This window comes from Crinia signifera, chromosome 1 (genome assembly GCF_055691185.1).
Source record: "Crinia signifera chromosome 1, ASM5569118v1, whole genome shotgun sequence".
NCBI lineage: Eukaryota > Metazoa > Chordata > Amphibia > Anura > Myobatrachidae > Crinia > Crinia signifera.
In genome coordinates this window covers 106,396,751-106,415,194 of record NC_139217.1, presented here as the reverse complement: position 1 = coordinate 106,415,194, position 18,444 = coordinate 106,396,751, and the positions used below count along the sequence as shown (strand labels likewise).

General features: G+C 41.7%; 1 protein-coding gene across 2 annotated transcripts in view; it reads right to left on the bottom strand.

Annotated features, from left to right (window-relative positions):
• SH3RF1 (SH3 domain containing ring finger 1) overlaps positions 1-18,444 on the bottom strand; it is a 139,005-nt gene that overhangs the window by 17,536 nt on the left and 103,025 nt on the right. Inside the window, exons 5-7 of one of the 2 annotated variants that reach the window (XM_083171020.1) lie at positions 14,469-14,765; positions 10,296-10,406; positions 3,323-3,477 (exon numbers count right to left, since the gene is read on the bottom strand). In XM_083171020.1, coding sequence (XP_083027146.1) covers positions 3,323-3,477; positions 10,296-10,406; positions 14,469-14,765 — 563 coding nt within the window. The remainder of the gene's footprint in view (positions 1-3,322; positions 3,478-10,295; positions 10,407-14,468; positions 14,766-18,444) is intronic. The other variant, XM_083171029.1, reaches the window with a different exon arrangement.

Genomic DNA, 18,444 nt, shown 5'->3' with positions numbered 1-18,444 from the left:
GAATTACCCTGACCCACCAACAACAGTCACAGCAATGTCCCTGTATGACAAGAATTACCCTGACCCCACCAACAACAGTCACAGCAATGTCCCTGCATGACAAGAATTACCCTCACCCCACCAACAACAGTCACAGCAATGTCCCTGCATGACCATAATTACCCTGACCCCATCAACAGCAGTCACAGCAATGTTCCTGCATGACAAGAATTACCCTGACCCCACCAACAACACACAGCAATGTCCCTGCATGACAAGAATTACCCTGACTCCACCAACAACAGTCACAGCAATGTTCCTGCATGACAAGAATTACCCTGACCCCACCAACAACAGTCACAGCAATGTCCCTGCATGACCATAATTACCCTGACCCCACCAACAACAGTCACAGCAATGTTCCTGCATGACAAGAATTACCCTGACCCCGCCAACAACAGTCACAGCAATGTCCCTGCATGACAAGAATTACCCTGACTCCCAGTCTCCAGGCTGAGGGTGGTGGTTGATAAAGATCATGTTGTAGGACATGTGGACTGGACACTATACCAAACACATGGTAATATTACCTAGGTAAGATATTGTATAAGTCTCGGAGCTAGACTTGCATCACTAAACATATAGTCTGGCACTGGAAACACCAGACATAATACGTCTCACTTTATAACTGAAACCATTTTATATTTGTAATCAATTTTACTGTAGTCCAAATGTTTCTGCTCACATGCAAACTTTGAAGTCTGCCCATGACACGTAATGATAACCACATGGAAGAGGAATGCTCTCACCCAATCAGGATAATCCACTTTCCTGATCTATTTTATGAGAGCTCAGTATTAGACCACATTTCATAATGATATTTATTTGGCCGATCAATCAATAGCACTACAAGTAATTGGGAAACCTTTAATTCCCGCTGCACATCTGGATTGTGGAAACATCACTGACCTAGCCAGCAGGCAGCCAGAGGAAGAGGCAAGCACACAGCCAGTGATACAACTATGCTAGATGCTTATGTGGCTGCTAAAAAGGGTTTCGCTCTTGCAAACTGACTCCGTCCAGCCCCACATAACACTGCAACTGTAGGGCATGTGAAGGGTTAATATACATCAGTTATACACCTTTCACACCGCACAAATAACCCGGGTTACTGTGTGGTGTGGAAGGGCCTTTTAAAAAATTCCGGGTCCAGCAACCTGGCAATACGACAGGGGTTAAAATAAGGTTGCCCAGGTTGCTGGGCAGTGTAAACGGGTAACCTGGGTGGAGTGACCTGGGTCCTGTTCACACTATAGGAAGGAGGCAGCATCAGTTCCAAGCACTGCCTCCTTCCACGCCCCCGATGACATCAGTGACCCGGCTTATTGCTGGGTCGCTGTGGGGAGATTCACCTCACAGACGGACCTGTGTTCAAATTCCTGGTGCAACGCTGCATTTGCGATGTCAAAGGGGTATTAGAAAGTTATTATTCTCAACTGGAAACGTTTAAACAACCCTAAAAGAAATGACTATTTGCTTAACCCTTTGAGTGCCAAGTGACTTTGTCAAACAAACATTTTTATTCATCAGAGTGACCTGTAATGTTTACCTTACAGTATATATAGGAAATATAATCTTTTTATACACAACATTTTCTATTTGAATTCATATAACAAATGTGAGCGACGCTGACATTTTTAGCCAATATTTTGCATATCTCTCACAGAGGTGTTGGCACTCAAAGGGTTAATAGTAAGAACCTCAGATGGGGCAATAGTTGTCCAACATTAACTCAAACTTAATTAGTTTAAAGGGTATCTAGGATAGTTCTCTCTGGAATCAATATCTAATTCCCATTCTAAGTGTAAATAAGATTGATTGCTGTGAATGTAGATCATTTGCTAATGTTTTATCTGTAAAATGTAATATCTCTTAGATCACAACAGGGCAGCCTGCGGTGCCTAAATGATTTTCCGTTTCCATTTACAGTTAAAAAGAAATAAACAGACTCTATTTTATTACATTCATGATAGGTTCTGGAGCATGTGCAGTGATTCAAACCATACATATGGGCCAGCATATGTTTTAAAAAAAATCATACACAACAGACAATGGTTTCTTTTAGCGGCTCAATATAAAACAGGTACATTTCCTCTCAAAACGTAATATAAAAGGTTTTCAGTGATTTATTTTGTGCAGAACTTTCAATCTATTCCATGTGTTAGCCTTTTTTGTATAATCTATTCAAAAGGACCCCCCCCCATACACACACACCAACCCTACTTTCATACAAAGACCATATACAGTATGTATGTATGTATAGACATTGGCTATTTAGTGATAGGCTCAAGCATTTAAAGTGTTACATGACAGCTGCTGGCTGACTACTATACGTAATTAGCTACAAGATGCAATTTTGTTTGTATTCCTCTCAATACAGAATATTCACTTGTACAGTATAGGTTGTGCATATTTCCAGATCAAATAACTGTTGCACTGTACATCCTATCACCCTTATAACTGAAAAGTACATTGGCGTGATCGGGATTCTTGCAGGGTGATCCAGCACATCCTCTGGACAGCACCAATTGACTAAAAGAGATGTCCTCATCTGCATACAGAAGTCATGAGGACTGTCCTTCATTAGGGAGTGCATGTTAAAGCTTTACATAGATGTTTAAACAGGGTTGCCTCCCAGAATGGCCGGGAGGTTCCCAAAAATCAAGTCCCCCTCCGGGCCCCCCGGAAAGGTGGGCAAACCTCCCGGATACTGGCACTCCGACCCCGTGCATCTCTTGCACAGCAGCGTTAAATTCCTGTGATTAGCAGGTTTTCGGGGGCCAAAGATGCAAATTGTGTTATTTAGCTCCACCCCCTCCTTGAAAAACCGGCCACTTGTGGGATATGCAGTACTGGGGGGGGGGCTTGATGACATCTACATCAGGCCCCGCCCCCAAAGTTCTGCTGACAGTCTCCTCTCCGAGACTTTAAAAGTAGGCAACCCTGTGTTTAAAATTAGTTTTTTTATAAGTTGTGCAGAGAAGGATGTAAATAAGCATACAATAGAGAATAAACAAGCAGAGATCAAGGGCAGAGGGAAGCCATCCCTGCAGTACAACTGAGAAGTACTGCAAAGTACAGCGCTGTGTATAGTAAGTGAACATTGGAAAATCTGGAAGCCTATAAAACACAAGGTTTTTAAAGCCAAGTAAACTAAATATTGCATAGTACAGTATAAAAGTAAAAATAGTATCATCATGTTTTTTAAAAATGTATATATTATTTATTTATAACTATTTATGGATACTTCTGTCTGGCCAAGTATATTCCAATAAAGACTTACACGCTTGGTCGAGTGGATGGCCTAAGATGTGCAACTTGTTCAGCAGGACCACTAGCCGATCTCTGTCCAGCAGTAGAAGATGTTGCCCCAGAAGTTGTGGAGACAATAACAGCAGCAGTCAAGGGTGGTGGAGGAAGAATAGGTGGATTCAAATCCTAAGAGTAAATGAAAGTACAATTTAATCATATGAAAAATAGCCTCACCACAACTAAACGCTCAAATATACTTCTGGGACAAATCATCCCCCCAAAAAAGTAGCTTTTCACCCGGACCGTTTTAGAGTTTAATGAATTCTGTCAGGATTATAGATGACAAAGTTACTTTCATCAGTAAAATGTTAGCCCTCAGTGATACACAGTGTTCATGCAACAGGGTTGCAACATGACAATTTGTAATGAACAAATAGCTATATTATGTTCCACTTATTCCCCTAGAAGTGACTTTTTCCTTTTAATTTTTTTTCTCTACAGAATCCTACTTCCCATGTCCTATTCGTCTCCGTAACCAGATGACATTCTGGTTAGAACAAGCTACAAACGTCTCTGGATAGGGAAAGTTTAATGTTGGCCACCCTGTACGTCCTTTTTGCAAAAAACATAGATTCTCTTTTGTTAGCTCTCAAACAGACAAACTAGACATTATGAACTTCCACAGACATAAACCAATGGTAACGGCAACAGAAAAAGTAAATTGTTAAAACCCTAAAGAAATATATAAGATGTTGACATGTATAACACAGAAAGCTGTAATGTACACAGGGAATAAATTCATGTAATCTGAAACTGCTCTGCAAAACTCTGTGCACCGTACCTGAAACCACAGCATCGGGGATTAGACAAACTACCCCTTTGATCTGTGATGGGGCTATTGTTCACACACTTGCTTTTGTTTCGTTTTTATTTTTAAACTGCCCATTAACGTCGCCACCCTTTGAAATGTATCTGTGCAAAGGACAGAAAAATCTGTAAAAAGCACAGCACATAAGGTTCACGTCGGAAACCACTGATGTGACTGTAACAATAATCCATAAAACATCAGACACTGCTTTGAGATTCTCCGCAGCAACACTCAAAAGGATACGGCAACACGACATGCAGCCTCTGCCTTGCAGGCACAATTCCGTGCCGCAGCTTCACAAAATTAAAATTGTTTAGCAAAAACATCAATCTAATTAGAGGAAGCTGAACTATATATTATGCAACAATAGGAATCCTGAGACTAGATTTCCTAATCCATGAGACAGCTATAAACCTAAGGGCTTTGTTAGAAGAGTAGAAGAGTCTTTTATACAGCATAAGAAACATAAATTCAAGTTTAAAAATAGATATTATTCTAAAAAAGTTTTTTACTTTGCTTTTAGCAGAAAAAACATGTAGTAAGGGAAATAGACTATTGCGGTCATTCTGGTAGCTTCTAGCGGACGCGCGCGTGGGGAGGCAATGTTTTGTTTCTGCGCAGGTGCATATTTAGTTATGTGCATGGGCAGGCTCTCTTGGCAAATGTACTTGAAAACTTGTATAGTCGCCGGCCCTTTCGCATGGAGCGTTGCGGGCATTTGGCGGGCCCGTATGTTCCCATGCGAACGGCGTTCCCATGGGAATGCGGGTGGGAGAAGATGTGCCGGGGGCGGGTGGCTGACATCACATGACGTTAGCCACCCGCCCTGTCTTCCTACTGCTGCCTGCAAATATAAGGCAGTCTCAACTGACTTATATTTGCCTGCCCTGGAGTAAATCATATCATAGTTAGCAACCATTGAATGATTTATAAATAGTTCTAAGGATTTGCAGTGCGTCAGGCCCTTGTGTATAACAAACTTTCCTAAGTGAAGGCCCGGGCCCTGCCTCCAAGTCTGCCCGCTTCTTCAGTAGAGTTGACTAGTTGCTGCGCCATCTCGGCAACGTGCAGTCTGTACTGCCGCTGAGGTGCTGAGTTTCTTTGCCTGGTTATAGGCTCCTGTCAAGGTATACCCATCTCTAGTCTAGGGGAAAAAATGTATCATCTTGAAATACTGACATTAATAATAGTGCCTGGACGTCACATTATCAATGACTATACAACACACAGCCTGGCAGCCATTGATGAGGATGTTGATTACCATCTATGGCTGTCTGTAGTACAAATTCTGTACCACAGACAGCCATACATAGTAATCATCATCAGTTGCCGCCAGGCTGTGTACCATACTAGCAGCATATATCATCAATTTCTGGGGTTAATGTCTGCATTTCTAAATATATTTTGGGGTAAAAGCTAAACTAGACCCATGCAATACTGTTTTATCACATCATATCACATTAAGCATATTCTTGTATCCTGTGGATTACAGCAGACAAAAAGAAAGGAGATAAAACACTACAGAACAAATCTGCATAAAAGAACATAAAACACTCAGCCTCTGTAACAAACAGCCTTTTACAGATTTGCTCAATGTTAAATTATTAATTTTGGGAATGTAAGCTTCCTCTGTAGCCCAGAACTACTTAGCCCTGTGATCTTTGTATGACCTCCTCCTGGAAGGCTTTGATAGTTACAGTATAAAGTAATACAATAATTGCTTGCAGGCTCTCTGTTTATTAATTTAGTGTAATCTTTTAGCTGCACTTACTTCCTCTAGTATATTATCTGCTTATGAGTCATTGATGGCTCCTATTATTAATAACGTCAGTAATAGGAATATTACAGCACTCCTTGTGTACTAATTACTGTCACCAGGGGGGAAAAAAAAACACAAATGCAAAATATGAGCTTAAATCACATGAGCATAATTAGAACTTGTATGCTTCAAAACCAACACTTCCATCTTCCGCTACTAGCAAACAATGATTCAAGTTTCATATTCTCTCAGAGTGTAATATGAGGAATATTATACTGGGATGCAGTACGAAATCCTGGCGGTCGGAATCCCGGCAGTCGAAATACCGACAAGGGGGAGCCGTGGATCCCCCCACACCCCCGCCTGCGGGCACGGTGCCTCGCTACACTCTGCACACTATTTTATTCTCCCTCTATTGGTAGTCATAGAGGGAGAAGTTGCCGGAATTGTGGCGGTCGGGATTCCGGCGTCAGTATTTCGACCACCGGGACTTTGACTCCATCCGTTATACTGCACAGGAGTGTAATAAGTTATATAATATACCAGAATTATGTTGCACATTAGTGTAATATGGTACACATATGAGAAATAACACACCAGGATTATACTACACAACAGTGCAATACGAGTACGACGCACATGGCTGTTTCTAGGCACTTTGTCTTCCAGTGTGAACAAATAAAAATGCCCCCCCCCACCCCAATAAATTATTTGTTAGTAAAGAAATTGCAAGCGCAACAAAAAGGGGTGTGGCTTAATATAAGGGTAATGGCCTATTTATAAGGGGTGTGGTCTAGTATTGCATAAGGCCAGCCCCTGTGGGGAGCTGGCACCCCGGCAGCGATGTCAGAGGTGGGCCATCCATGCAGTCACACAGTGGCAGGCACGGCGCCCCATGCAACTGCACGGCTTGTCCACCTCTAGAAATGGCCCTGATGACGCATATAACCAAGTGTAATATAAGAAATGACACACCAGCATTATGCTGCACAATAGTGAAATATGACGCATATATTTCCAAGTGTAATATGAGAAATAACACACCAGCATTATGCTGCACTGGTTCCGGTTGATAGATCTACAGTGTCTGGATAGACAGTCAATAGGTCTACCCCAAAAAGTAAATATGCAAAAGGTCGCAGGGTCAAAAGATCAACAGGGTCAAAAGGTTGACATGCAAAAGGTCGGAAAGGGTTAACATGTTGACAGGGTCAACATGTCGACATGAAAAATGTAGGCACATAATTTCAACATGTTGGCATAAAGGAAGAAAATAATATTGTGCCCGAAGCATGGTGAGTGAAGCAAGCCATGCGAAGGTACGCGTGATACCAAATGGGGGTCCATGTCGAGATTTGTAGACATTGGCAACCAAAAAAATGGGAAAAAAATGCATGTCACCTGTTTCATGTGTCTACCCTTTTTCATGTTGACATTTTGACCATGTTGACCTTTTGATCCGGTCAACCTATTGCATGTCGAACTTTTGGGGCAGTCCTATTGACTGTCTATCCAATAACGCCACACCCATGCTGCACAACAATGTCATATGATGCATAACACTCCAATATTATGCGGCACTACAGTGTAATAAGTGGCCTAACATAACACATCTTTGTAGTATTTTTAAATGATCCTGTTGGCCCGAAGAGTTGAGAGAATGAGTCATCATGGCGATAGGTCTCGCTGTCCCCTGGCACCATACGGCAGATGAAAGACTCTTATATAGTCTGAGTGCAAGTCAGCTTGAGCATTAAATGTCACATGGTGGCAACCTGCTGTCCCTGCTCAGTGTAGCGACCAGAGAAATTGGATATATTGTTTAGTAACAGAAAAGGAAACCACAAAGAAAACCGTAGACCAGATTAAATCAGAAAGATTCCCCTTTAGATGTGGCTTAGAGATGCAGATTCAACTACTATCATTTTGATAAAGCAGCAATTTTTCCCTGAATTGTGGCTGTATTGCAGTGTTTTTTACCCACTGTGCTGTGGCACACTAGTGTGCCTTGAGCTGTTCTCAAGTGTGCCCCCATATCTAGAGATGCCCAAACCAGCTTACAGCCACCACCAGTTCAACTGTTATTTACTGGTCTCTTCTTTTCATGTAAAGGGCCAATATATTTTTTTTTTGTTAGGGGACCAGTGTGATTGTTTTTTTTATATGGTGGCCAATAGGTTTTGTTTTTCCTGTGGGGGCCAATGTGTTTTGCCCTGTGGGGATCTCACGGTGTGCCTTGTCAATTTTAAAATCTTATTTAGTGTGCAAGGTAAAAAGGTTGAAAATCACTGCTGTATTGGAAAGTCATTAGCATAGCATACAGTATGTGGAATAGTTCTTTTCTTGAACCAAAATGTCACTACTACTTTCACCTTTCAAACTGCACCACTTTTGGTCCTGGTTTATAGATAGAAGGTACTGTCATAGGCGTGCGCACGGGGGGTGCCAGGGGTGCACAGGCACCTCCTAATGGCCGGCAGCTGCAGCCTGTCAGATGCGCAAGGATCCAGACACACACAGTTTTTTTTTATCTGTGCGGCGGTCAGCTGTATATACGTGGGCGGCTGGGCGCTGGGTATGAAGAAGGGAGTAGGTGAGGAGAGCGCGAGTCAGCTCAGCTGTCACTATATGAGTGCAATGGCAGCGGCAGCAGTCGTCCTCCGCTGCGGAGCTCTGCAGACACTCTCGTGAGATGATAATTACATCATCTCGCGAGTCTGTCTGTGTCTGCAGCAGCCTGGGACCGGAATGATGCTGCACTGGGAGGGCGGGCGAGTAAGGTGGTGCGGACATGCAGGAGCTCAGGCAGGGAAACAGTGCTCGAGCTGACCCTGTAAAAAAAAGCTGGCTGTTCTGTGAGTACATTTAAATCTTTGATTGCACTGTTGGCTATAGATATATATATATCTATAGATATATCATATATATATATATATATATATATATATATATATATATATATATATATAGATATCTATATATCTCGATCAATTGATCTATATATGTAGTGGGAGCAGGGTTCCTGCTGTGTCTGCCTGCTGTAAGTGCTGGAGTGGCAGACTCTGCGGCCTGAGGTGATGGTGCACCCCCTAAGAAAATGGGCTGCGCACGCCTATGGGTACTGTAAACAGATTCTGGCATGGTAGAACTTTATAGTTAATGGAAAACTGCAAGCCAGATCCATGGAGTATCATCCGCCATAATGTTTGTTTGGATACTAAAATTTACAACATCCACATCTTTGTTTTTCAGTGATTTGTGGTGTCGGTGTAGTAAGCTGCCATTAATGGTAATGGGAATCTGTTGGCCTGCTAAAGAGTTTTCACATTTACATAATCTCTTAAGGTCCACACACACTGATCGATTTCGCCCGTTTTAGTGATTTTCCCCATCAATCATCTGCTGGTAATACTAGCAGATGAGCGGCAGAGCCAGAGATGATGCGGGGCGTGCATCAGCGCTCAGAGCTGTCCCGTACACACAAAAGATAAAACTGAGCTGCTGTAAGCTCAAAGTCGCCTGGTGTGTATGGGAGTTTAGCGTGCAATATTGTGAGGTATGCATTTGTACTATGCTAGCTAAAGGTATGCAAGCAGTGCCCCATCAGCATGGCGCAGGAGCAGCATAGGGCGGTAGATCTCCCTGCTCTGGTGTCCTTTGAGAGGCAAATACATTTGTCTTTTGAAGACTAGATCATTCAGAAGCGGTAGAACAACCACCCCATTCCAGAAAAAATTATATTCTTCCTATGAGAACGAAGGAATGAGGAATATTACAGCCTCTCAGATTGAAAATAGGTTACTTTGCAATTATTTCAGAATGTAAAATAATAGCAAGTAGACTCACTCATCCTTACAGAAGTTACTTAGGTCACTGCAGAAAGAGGCCAAGCCTCCTACGTTCTCACTCAGTGAAACACGTCCTTTTCCCTCACAGAACACTAAGAGGTTAGGTTTGGCTTTACACAGAAATAAAGACATAGATCTTATTTCAAATAAAACATAAAGCCGTCTCGGTCCTTAAAGAGCAAAAAGTTATAAAACCTGTTGCATCCCATTAAGACCATGGAAAGAGAAAATATTCTTTTGTTTTCCCTCAGTCTAAGAGGTTATGCTGGAAGTTTTTCAAGAACAAAAAAAGCATTGAAATATATTATTCCCACCAAGACTTTAATGTTACTCTCAGTGGAGTTTGTCATTTAAAAATCAGTAGAGGTAGAAGCTACAGCAGCTCCTACTACAGAGCCCAAAAGAAAAAGACGATGTCTCCAAAGTACTCATGAACAGAAGGATGCCAAGCCACTACTTCTCCATAGAGAAGAAAGCAGTAGGGCCCATAATTACTCCAGAGCATATAGCTTTAAGGCCTACTACTTACTCCCAGAGCAGCTTGGTAGGCGATATCCGGTGGGAATGTAAATGCAGGACCACTTATTATAGGGCTGCTTGGGGGTGGGGTCACAATAAGCCCCGCGGTACTGATATAGACCTGACAGGAATAAAGAAAAAAAGAAATTAATAAACGTATTCGGTAATACTTTAAGCAGAATCTTCTTGACTGCCAACAATTGGAAATTTCTTTGCAAAGAACCATAAGGGTCTGTAAGATATGGTTCTGAAGGGACATATGATGGAGACATACACTTCAGATTGCTCCTATTCATACGATCCCTGGTTTATATAAAATTGTTATACTGTTTAATTTTGGTTGCAAGTTAAAGCCTTGATTATAGAAATTGTAGGCCATCCTGTCTCATCGGACACCAACTTCTGGTTAGTTTCTTTTTCTGATATACCTATATCCCACTACATAATAAATAAATAAACAATGCCCAAACACATGACGAACATTATCAGAGCAGATGTATGGGTTCCTCCATCAGGCTGGGACTGGTGCCATCGACTTGATTTTGTTTGGCCATGGATGATCTCCACATCCAATAAGCACACTGATTTCATGGCAGTCTGGTTTATTTAGATTGATTTCAAATCGTCTCCATCTTATAAGCCACTATTGCCTATGGCTAATATACTTTTGGCATGTGTTACTGGGTTGTCGTGGCTGTATACACCAATACGGTGGTTCCCTTGGCCTCATAAAGCCTGCTACTGACCTGCACTGTGCACCTACCTCTCTTTCCCTTTTTATCTTCCTCCCTCTTCTTCTTTCTAATTTATTTATTTTTTCCTACTCTTATTCTATTATTTTTCTTGCATACTCTATGGGGGATATTCAATGTTGGGTCACGACTGTGGGGCTGGCCTGACAGCCATGACCTTGTCTCATTTTTGCAGGCGGGATTCAATGTCCCACCTGCTGCAGGTCAAGAAGGGGGCGTGGCCGTGAATCGGTGAGCTGCGGCAGGGAGCTCGACAATTCCTAGCCGTTCTCGGCAGAACGAGCCTGACTGCTTGTGAAGTCAGGCTCGTTCTGCCGAGATCTATTTCTATAGGTTATGGTTTTGGCCAATAATGTACTATCTTTTTTACCCCTAATTTTTTTTCTTTGCTGTACATTGACTGGAAAATGTGAAAAAAAAATATATACAAAAACAAGTTTCATATCGGTCTATTATCTAGAGCAGTAGTTCTCAAACTCGGTCCTCAGGACCCCACCCTGTTCACATTTTCCAGGTCACCCGGAGGGTGCACAGGTGCATTCATTACCCATTGACACATTTTAAAAGATCCACAGGTGGAGCCAATTATTTCACTTGTGATTCTGTGAGGAGACCTGCAAAATATGCACTGTGTGGGGTCCTGAGGACCTAGTTTGAGAACCTGTGATCTAGAGGGTGTACTGGTCTTTATGAGAGTCATGTATTGCAATATGGAACACTTTCACAGTGAGTTATAGGACATGCAGATAATATTGAAAAGGAGATTTCCACTTCAGAAATCAATTTAACAAATGAGTGACCTTTATCAATATTAACACTTCTGTGGGAGTTCCACCATCCCCACCAATTCTCTGCTGATCACCTTCAGTGTAGTAGCTGTAAGGCTTTCCAATAGGGAAAGCCTTAGGGAAAGATGGACAAAACAATGCTGCACTGCAGGTGGGGAAGATGTAACATGTGCAGAGAGAGCCTCTAGGGACCAACCCATCCACTGCACCTATTTATACTGCCTGAAGCAGCTTTCCTGTCTCTCCAACCTCACCGATGCCTAGATGCAGTTCATCTCAGACTACGCCCCTGGGACAGGAACGTGCAAACATACACTCGGACTACAATTTTGCACACTCACGTATATGTCTTCTTACAAGAGCTTTAATAAGTGCTTTTGTCACTATGCGGAGTTAGGAATAAATCTAGCTTTCTTATATACCATTTTATATAAATAAGATTAAGGAGACTATAACATTGTTTTTTATATACAATTATATTCACTCTACACTAATCACCATGTATTTAATAATTTACTCTAAATAAGCAGGCAGACCATGAACACATTAGATAATAGCTAAACTGCTAATTATTTTGATAAATTAGTAAATAATCTATTGTTTGCTTTATCTGCCAACTTAGTTAACATAAATGATTAAGCGATTGTAGAATTGCCAGAGGGCACAATGAGGATATGGTAGGCCACTAAAATAATTGAATACATTGCTATGTATACAATCCATACAAATCAAGATCGTATACGATAATAAAAAATACATATACATATATATATATATATATATATATATATATATATACATATATTTTAATTTATACAATTAAGAACAAGTAAAAACGGGGATCACTTTTCTGTACATTCTCATGATTTCAGGTGGAGTACAAATTCTATATTGAATACAGTTGTTCTAAACAGTAAACCCACAGTAAGTGCATGGTGATTAGCATATACTGTAGTATCACATACATTAAAATATATATTTAAAATACAATTGTATATAGTCTGCCTAATCCTAGTAGTGTATGATCTATGTAACGTGGTATCTAGGGAGGCTGATTTTCAGCCTTGTAGTCCGTTCAGCTGGCTTCTTGTCCTTTTGGCTGAGATCAAGTGTAGAGGTCTATTTACGCTGGCTGGTTTAGAGGTGTACCCAGTAGGTGATGAACCATCGCTTGATCCTCTAACCACGAGGCCAGCAGACTGAAGCCCGAGGTGCTATGTGCCCCTGGTGCCTCCTAAGCGAGGGGTGCCTAAAAATCCACCGATGTTGGATCACACCTTTCTTTCTTTATACCTTGGAACAAAATAATGCTATGCACACACACACAGGGTGATTGTAGCCCTATTTCTATTAGCGATCTGACCAGCAGGATTGCTCCGTGTGTAGGCATTCCAGCGACGGTGATACATGCAGTAAAAATCTAGCCATTGCCAGTGTTCTCTAACCAGAGAACATTGGCCGTGCCAGATCGCTGGTGCATCACTGTGTGCTGAGCGATCCATGCTAAGCAGTATCGCTCAGCACAGAGGAGTATCGCTCAGCACAGAGTCTCATTTGCCCTGTGCGTATGGGGCTTGAGGCACAATACATTAAGTACTTTGATCAAGATGCACCATATTTCCTGTGCCCCGGCCTTCTGGCTGGGGTAAGGATCATTTTTATAATGTTTATTTCAGGATGTTTGAAGCACTGGTTCTGGTTTCAAGGAAATAAAGAAAAGCTTGTTGTTCTCCCTAGGCCCAGGCCAGAGCTGTAGCATGGGCCGGTGTGTTGGGGGGCCTTTGGAAATATTACTATGGACTCCCCCATATAGGTAAGAATATATTTAGTATTTTATGTAATGCAACAGATTTATAACTACAATACTTTTTTGTTATTTCGCTTTTTTATGGCTTTAAAAAAGTTCTGTTATTTTGACAAATAAATATTCTTTACTTATGCTAAAATGAGCAACTACTCTAAAGACCTCCATGCACTTGTGTGACTTATCAGAGCCTTAAGTTGCATGTGCTTTCCCTTGAGCTCACATACATCGCCCCGGGCAGAAGGATTTCATTGGATACATCGTATGCGGCCCTTTTGCATATGATGTATTGCATGCGATCCCAGTCATGGCTGTGAGATCAGATAAATGTTTATGGTAGCTATGCTGAACTCTGATAGGCACGGGACCATGCATCCGATCAGAATCAAAGTCAATTACACACTTTTCACCTGATTTCTCGGCCTGATGCCCAAGAATTGGGTGAAAAGGGCCCAAATCGCACTAGTGTATGGGCACTTTAAAACTGGTGCATGTCTATGTGGTCTGTAATCAAAATAACATAGCGCACTAGTTCATTAACTGCCATTGTAAGAGAAATTGAGAGACCACAAGATATGTATAATCCAAAAATACTTAGCACAATGTCAAAAACCAAAACACAAACACACATAATGAAAACCACCATACTACAGTATATTGTACATATATACTCTTTTTGGTTGCCTGCTGTACAAAAGGTAATGTATAGCATGATTATAAATGACAGATTTCTAGAATTATGGAAGCGAGTAAGATCAGTGAATATGTAATCCAGAAATATAATGCAGCTATTTTATCTGCGTGAAGGCAAATGTGCTACTTGGTGGCACTGTCCTCACCTGAGAAGGAGCGCTGCAGGACAGACCGGACAGCTCGCTAATCCTGGCAGCAGCGGTGGGGTTGCTGGAGCTTATAAGCACAGGAGGACTGATTTCCATGGAATGACGGTTCTGAACAGACTGCGATGACTTGTTGGACATGGTAAGGGAGGTAAAAGAGTGACGTTTTTTGGTGTTCTTCTTGGCATCTGTGTGCTTTTGTGAAGAGCTGCTATGTGTTGTCCCAGAAGTTCCTTCTCCAGAGTCCACTCCCGAGGGCTTGTCCAGTTCTATAAGTTGCTTAGCTGCAGAGTTGAACTAAAACAAATGTAAGATTTGTAAATAAAACATATGATACAAGCACTTCCAAACACATAACATAGCATGTACAGGATTTATAATTCACTTCTGCGATGCACTGTGCAGGTTATACTAGCAATTCTATTGTTCTAGTGCCTGCTAGCTATAGTAGCTGGCGCGTGGACACAGGTGTCAAACTGAACTATATGCACTCTTGCTGGTGTATTGTACGTTCGTTTTGTCATTTTAAGTGTTTATGAAGCACACAGGGTCCAAGAGACAAAGAGCACTGTAAGAAAGGAACAAAACCCAGTGTAGATAGCACCCATGAGAAGGTTAAAAGCAGTTAGGTGTCCATTTAGGGGTAGGAGAGTCACCATGATATAAAATTTTACTGGTAAGGGGGAACATTCCCCATGCATCAGAGCCCCAGCAGCCATCAGACTGGAGAGAGCCCCATATGAGAATTCTGTAGTGCCTCAAGAAGACTGATGAGAGAGAGACATAATTAGGCATTTGCGTACTGTCTACAGAGAGGGAAAGTTTGACAGTGCAAGAGAACCCAAATGCGACCAATTCCTTGTGATTATTACATTCCATCGAATGTGTAAGTTATTGAGAAGGAAGACAAATGAAGTGTTCTGTAACCGCATTATAATTGTTGTGCAAGGGACAAGCTGAAGGATAACCAAAGCTATAAGAGATGGCCTGAGGTCTGGCACCTAATTTATTGACAAGCACAGTTACTGCATTGTATAGACACCTGTGCCCATACCCTGACTTGTTACAATGAGTACACGAGCAGGGGCCCATTTATCAAGTACTTGCCAACATGGCAAAGAGCTAGTCAGGTTACCTGGAGATGTCAACCACAAAAACAACTTGCACCATGTACACAGTGAGAAAGGGTTGCAGTTACTTGTAGTGTTAATTCTAGCACTCGCCATATTTGAAAACCCATGCAGTTTCTCTTCCCTGCCTGGGGTGTCGCTGTCTGCTGTAGTGCTTCTAGCACAGTGTGGTCTGTATATCAGCACTGATACAAAAACCAGACCTGTGCTAGAAACACCACAGCAGACAGCGACACCTCAGGCAGGGAAGAGGACCTGCATGGGTTTTCAAATATGGCAGGTGCTAGAATGAACACTAGTTACATGAGGCCCAGATATCTTTTTTTCACACACACACACAACAGCAATTAATAATAAATAATAATGTAAAAAAAAAAAAAAAAAAAAAAAAAAAAAAGAGAAACAATGAGAATTGCAATTCCCAAATAAAGTATAGAGAAGTAATTGATTGTTTTCTAATCTAAATGCAGTCTGCAATCAGTCATGGGGCAGGTTCTGGAACACATACCAGGCCGGGCATACAAAGGATGCTTCTCATTCTAATTCTTCCTAATACTCTCTGCAGCCCCTTGAATAAAACGCTCTGCTGAGGAGAGCAATTAGGGGAAGTGAGAGAGATTACACTTCAGATTTGTCAGTCTTCCTTTAGGCTTATTTTTCCACTTAATTAAGATATTTGTTTATCTCTTCAAATTATTACAGACAAAAAGATCTGCCTACTGATTGCTGGGCAAAGAAGCAGCTATTTATATGCCCATGGGATGGATCTCACACAGGACCCGATGTGGCATTGCCTCCTAGTAGTCAAATAAATGATGGCTACAAAAACAAACAGATGTCGCCTTACCGGATTAATTAGCTACACTTGCTTGTACAAGTATGGGGATGCCAAGGGTTATTTTGCTAACAGCAGTTGGCAGCCATCAGATTTACATAAGGGTAAGCAACCTACCACAAGCTAACTATGAAATTGTCAAGGCAGTAACAAAAGACTCAAATATATCAACAAATGTGCATTTAGAATGATTTCTATATAAACGGACAATAAAATATAAGAAACAGAAATAATCGTTGGCAAAAACAACCCAAAAAACATCTCTCTCTCTCTCTCTCTCTCTCTGCTGATACTAGTATCATCATATACAGTTTGTGACCCATTCCAACCTTATGGGCGCCAATTTTGCTGTGAGAGATCCTCAAAATATCCGCTAAAAATGCCAGCGGCACTCACAGCAACTGTTCTTTTTTGGGTGCCGTATTTATCTAAACTTCAATTAATTGACTTGGCTGTATGTGTACATATTTATACTAAAAGAACAGTCACTGTGAGCGACGCTGGCATTTCTAGCAAATATTTTGAGGCTCTCTCACAGCAACATTGGCAATCAAAGGGTTAATTTTGTGGCCTTTTACTACTACTTTGATTTGGCTTGGATTTCTATACTTGTTGTATATGCAAGTTTTCATTTTTTGTGTATAAGTTACTACCAGGGTAGATACAGGTGGGAGAAAAGGGTCCAAGGTGATTCTTAAATTAAGTACACACTACCCACTAATCTTCCATATCGGTGGTGCTCCTTGCACTGGGAACCATACAGAGTACTGAATTCATCAGCTCAATTGCAGGCCACACACATTGAGTGGCAATTAATATGCCAATAGGTGGAGCTAGAAACACCATTTGGGCGCACCACAATCTGCCTGAAAGTAGTATTGGTTGGTCGTAAACCAATTCTCATACATACTGGTTCTTCTTGGAAAATATTGCCCCATGTATATGTAAGTCACAGGTGTAATTTAGCACCATATAGACCAGGAGATGCCTTAAACTATGACATTTGCACTAATTCAGCAAATCACAATAAAGACCTTTATGATTTGTTTCAAATGTGTTTTAAATCAACTAGAAAAGGCATGTATTATGCAGAAAGTAATTCTGCCGGACATCTGCTCTGTATAGAAGAAGAGGTCCTCTAAAGATCAAATACATCAATGAAATATTACAGCTGCAGAGCTAATCAACTCATAGGCTATATAAAAAGAAAAAAGTTGGTGTCAAGGGGGACCAAACAATCTAAGAAGATAGTACATAGAGTACTTGCCAAGGTTTCACAGGTAATAGGTTTTTCAGCCCAATTCCCACTTACTTCATTCCCCTTCCTCCCCCAATTTTATTTTATTAAGGCAATTACTTTTCTAATGCAAGTAATAATACTTCCAGTTTATTTTGGCCCACAAACTATTAAGAAGGTGGAAAAGCTGTGCTTAGAGGAATTACGCTCACTCCATGTGTGCAACCTGCTGGAAAGCAACGGTTCCTCCTATATGCATTTAATAAGCACAGTCCAGATGTCTGACAGATCTGCGAATGTAGTCAGAAACCTCTCCCTAAAGCGGTGTACACACGGTGCGATTCTCACTACATAGCCGAAATTTAATAGAAAGTTAGTCAGAATTGCACAGTTAAGGTCCATACACCCCGGAGCGATTATGCCCAGCGTGAATGGACAGATCCGCTGTCATCGCTGGGGGGGAAAGACGCTCAGTGCATGCATACACACTAAGCTGCTGCTTTGCACCTGCCCATCGCGGTCAGCAGGGGGGGGGGGGGGGGCGGACGGCTTTGCATAGCGCAGCGATATGCACAGCCATCCTCAAAGCCGCTCATCTGCTGGTAATATCAGCAGATGATCGGCTTTCCCGGCGTTGATGCGGGAACGCTCATCACCACTCATCACCACCGGGCCATACACACTGGGCGGCTTTCAGCTCAAAGTTGCCCAGTGTGTATGGGCCTTTAGCCACATTTGCTACAGATTTGATCCTGACATGTGAGCCCCCTTGCC